The sequence below is a fragment of the Nerophis lumbriciformis genome, linkage group LG03 (genome assembly GCF_033978685.3).
Source record: "Nerophis lumbriciformis linkage group LG03, RoL_Nlum_v2.1, whole genome shotgun sequence".
NCBI classification, from domain to species: Eukaryota; Metazoa; Chordata; class Actinopteri; order Syngnathiformes; family Syngnathidae; genus Nerophis; species Nerophis lumbriciformis.
The window spans coordinates 2,140,001-2,145,000 of record NC_084550.2 but is presented as its reverse complement, the minus strand read 5'-3'; the positions used below and the strand labels follow the sequence as shown (position 1 = coordinate 2,145,000).

General features: G+C 31.7%; 1 protein-coding gene across 1 annotated transcript in view; it reads left to right on the top strand.

Moving 5' to 3' along the window:
• Nucleotides 1-5,000, top strand: part of aacs (acetoacetyl-CoA synthetase) — a 161,995-nt gene that overhangs the window by 138,785 nt on the left and 18,210 nt on the right. Inside the window, exon 12 of the mRNA XM_061931729.2 lies at nt 900-1,022. Coding sequence (XP_061787713.1) covers nt 900-1,022 — 123 coding nt within the window. The remainder of the gene's footprint in view (nt 1-899; nt 1,023-5,000) is intronic.

Sequence of the window (5,000 nt, the reverse complement as noted above, 5' to 3'; positions counted from 1 at the left end):
ACTGATGGTGGAAACTTTACACTAGACTTCAGGCAACGTGGATCCTGTGCCTCTCCTGTCTTCCTCCAGACTCTGGGACCTCGATTTCCAAAGGAAATGCAAAATTTGCTTTCGTCAGAAAACATGACTTTGGACCACTCAGCAGCAGTCCAGCTCTTTTTTTCCTTAGCCCAGGTGAGACGCTTTTCGCGCTGTTTCTTGGTCAACAGTGGCTTGACACGAGGTATGCGGCAGTTGAAACCCATGTCTTTCAAGCGTCTCTTGGTGGTGGATCTTGAAGCACTGACTCCAGCAGCTGTCCACTCCTTCTGAATCTCCCCCACATTTTTGAATGGGTTTTTTTTTCACAATCTTGACCAGGGCGCGGTGATCCCTATCGCTTGTACACTTTTTCTGACCACAGTTTTTCCTTCCCTTTGCCTCTCCATTAATGTGTTTGGACACAGAGCTCTGAGAACAGCCAGCCTCTTCAGCAATAACCTTTTGTGTCTTTCCCTCCTTGTGCAATGTGTCGATGGTTGCCTTTTGGACAGCTGTCAAATCTGAAGTCTTCCCCATGTTTGTGTAGGCTTCAGAACTGGACTGAGAGACCATTTAAAGCCCTTTGCGGGTGTTTTGAGTTAATCAGCTGATTAGTTTGTGGCACCAGGTGTCTTCAAAATGTAACCCTTACACAATATTCTAATTTTGTGACACACGGAATTTTGGATTTTCATTTGTTGCCACTTCAAATCATCAAAATTAAATGAAATAAACATTTGAATGCATCAGTCTGTGTGCAATGAATAAATATAATGTACAAGTTACACCTTTTGAATGCAATTACTGAAATAAATCAAGTTTTTCAAAATATTCTAATTTACTGGCTTTTACCTGTATATATTTGTATTCTCTGCTAGCTGAGTCCCACAACCTGCAGTCGCTTCACACCATCTTGTCCACCGGCTCGCCTCTCAAGCCTCAGAGCTACGACTACGTGTATCGCTGCATCAAGACCAACGTGCTGCTGGGCTCCATCTCAGGTCACGTTCTCTTCTTTTGCACATTTATCTCAGATTATTTTCATATTTGACCTTTTTATTCAAATGTAGTCCATGTATATATGTATGTATACATGTAGATATGTTTTACATACATATAGTACATACATATACTTTATGCATATATACATACATTTATATGTGTTTATATATGTTTATATCATACTTGCCAACCTTGAGACCTCCGATTTCGGGAGGTGGGGGGTGGGGGGTGGGGAGTGGGGGCGTGGTCGGGGTGGGTGGGGCGTGGTTGGGGGGTGGTTAAGAGGGGAGGAGTATATTGACAGCTAGAATTCACCAAGTATTTCATACATATATATATATATATATATATATATATATATATATATATAGATATATAGATATATGTGTATATATATATATAGATATATGTGTATATATGTATATATATATATGTATATATATATATATATATATATATATATATATATATATATGTATATATATATATATATATATATATATAAAAATATATATATAGATATATGTGTATATATATATATAGATATATGTGTATATATGTATATATATGTATATATATATATATATATATATATATATATATATATATATATATATGTATATATGTATATATATATATATATATATATATATATAAAAATATATATATAGATATATGTGTATATATATATAGATATATGTGTATATATGTATATATATATATATGTATATATATATATATATATATATTTATATATATATATGTATATATATATATATATATATATATATATATCTATATGTATATATATATATATATGTATATATATATATATGTATATATATATATATATATGTATATATATATATATATATATATATATATATATATATATATATATATATATATATATATCCTGAAAATATGCAAACAAATATGTGTTTAGATAATTGATACTTCAAACTTGCATAAATATAACATGAATATAAGATAACTAGAATTCACCAAGTATTTCATACATATATATATATATATATATATATATATATATATATATAGATATATGTGTATATATATATATAGATATATGTGTATATATGTATATATATATGTATATATATATATATATATATAAAAATATATATATAGATATATGTGTATATATATATATATAGATATATGTGTATATATGTATATATATATATGTATATATATATATATGTATATATTTATATATATATATGTATATATATATATATATATATATATATATATATATATATATATATATATATATATATATATATATATATATATGTATGTGTGGGGGAAAAAAATCACAAGACTATTTCATCTCTACAGGCCTGTTTCATGAGGGGTTCCCTCAATCGTCAGGAGATTTTAATGGGAGCATTCACATACCATGGTTTATATAGGGCACAGAGTGGGTGGGTACAGGCTGGCCTAGGGGCGTGGTGATTGGCTCATGTGTTACCTAGGAGGTGTTTCCGTCTATGGCGGCATGTTGTTACAATTTCGCTGCGCTTGTTGAGGGATGACAGGTCTGGACGGTAAATAATAAACAGTTTCTCTTTCAAGCATAGGTTGCATCTTTTATTACCACTATTGTAAGGTGTGCTGGATGCAAGAATTTGCCATGTTATTGAATATTCAACATTATTGTCTTTGAGGTCCCAAATGTGTTTGCTGAGTTCTGTGGTATTTCGCAGGTTTTTGTTCCTGAAAGAAGCCTTGTGATTGTTCCATCTGGTTTTGAATTCTCCCTCGGTTAATCCTACATATGTGTCGGATGTGTTAATGTCCTTGCGTATTACCTTAGATTGGTAGACAACTGATGCTTGTAAGCACCCCCCGTTGAGAGGGCAATCAGGTTTCTTTCGACAATTACATCCTTTGTTGGTTTTGGAGTCGCTCTGTCTGAGGGCCGACGGCTCATTTGCAATTGTTTTGTTGTGGTTTGAGATGATTTGTCGTATATTGTTCATGCAGCTGTAGCTCAATTTAATGTTGTTCTTGTTGAATACTTTTCTTAGGATGTTGTCTTTGGGAAAGTGTTTGTCAATCAGATTGAGGAATTTGTGTCCAATGTTCGTTGAGACGTTTTTGCTGTATGGGGGGTTGTACCAGATGATGTCGTTCCGTTTTCTGTTCTTTTTTGGCTGGTTTCCTGGCGTGGGTTCATAGGTGAGGGTGAAATTGTATCCGCTTTCATCAAGGACTTTTTGGTACGGGGGGGTTGCTTGGTCAAATTCAGCTTTGCTAGATGACAGCATCGATAGCCTTTTATTGATTCCGGTAGGTATTCTTTTCGTGGTGGTGGGTGGGTGGTTGCTGTCATGGCGCACGTATTGGAGTGTTGTGTTGGGTTTCGTGAATGGTTGGTAGCTGTTATTTCTCTATATGTATATGTATATATATATATATATGTATATATATATATATATATATATATATATATATATATATATATATATATACAAAAATATATATATAGATATATGTGTATATATATATATATAGATATATGTGTATATATGTATATATATATATGTATATATATATATATATATATATATATTTATATATATATATGTATATATATATATATATATATATATATATATATGTATATATATATATATATATATATATATATGTATATATATATATATATATATATATATATATGTATATATATATATATATATATGTATATATATATATATATATATATATATATATATATATATATCCTGAAAATATGCAAACAAATATGTGTTTAGATAATTGATACTTCAAACTTGCATAAATATAACATGAATATAAGATAACTTGGCTTCTGAGAGCTTCAAATTGTAATGAATAAAATGGTAAAGTTGTTGATAAACAAGCAATTATTTTAATAATTAAATATGGTCATTTTAAATGAATTATTATCATCATTTAAAATTAATTATTTCAAATATGTTTATTTTAATGTACCGGTATAATTCTATGGCTGGATGTAATAAGGAGTCAGAAAAAATACAAATAAAAATACAATTAATTTTGATGTTTTTAGCAAAATATAGTCAAAATTTATTTCGTTTTTTTTTTTTTTTTAATTAATAAATATATTTATTTTTAGGTAAGATAAACATAATAATACAATTTATCTCTAGTCTGGATGATTTAGTTCTTGTCACCCTGTTGTCATGAAAAAAGGCTGTCCTCACTCAGGTCCGCATGGAGCTGGAGGGGGCGTGGCCTTCAGATCCGGCTGAAAATCGGGAGATATTCGGGAGAATTTTTGTCCCGGGAGGTTTTTGGGTGAGGCGCTGAATTTCGGGAGTCTCCCGGAAAATTCGGGAGGGTTGGCAAGTATGGTTTATATAGTAGGGTTGTACGGTATGCAGGTACTAGTATAGTATCGCGGTACTAACTGTTCAAAAATGGTGCTATACTCTGTTTGAAAAGTACCAGATCACGTGGTGACATTGCTGGTTTTACGAGCAGAGGAGCATGTTCGGCAGCGCACACACACAGAGTACTTACAAGCAGACACAGTGTGTAGACGGAAAAGGGAGAATGGATGCATTTTGGTGTAAAAAGTAAAGTGAAGTTATATAACACTGAAACGCCCTCAGGAAGAAGTGCTTTAAAACATGGCTATCTAGCTAGCGGCAAAAAAGTAGTATTATCACTGGAGGACGAGGAATAGCTAAGCATGCTTCACTACGCACCGTGGGAGGATACGATAGCTCACCGCTAACAGCAAGCCAGCCCCTTGAATGTAAACAAATGCCATGGGTGGATCTACACATGACATCTACTGTAATGATACCAAGTACAAGAGCGTATTTAGTCGATGCTACTATGATTACATCAATATTTAAAAAAATTCCTATTATGTTTATAAAGTCAGTAAATATGTCCCTGGACACATGAGGACTTTGAATATGACCAATGTATGATCC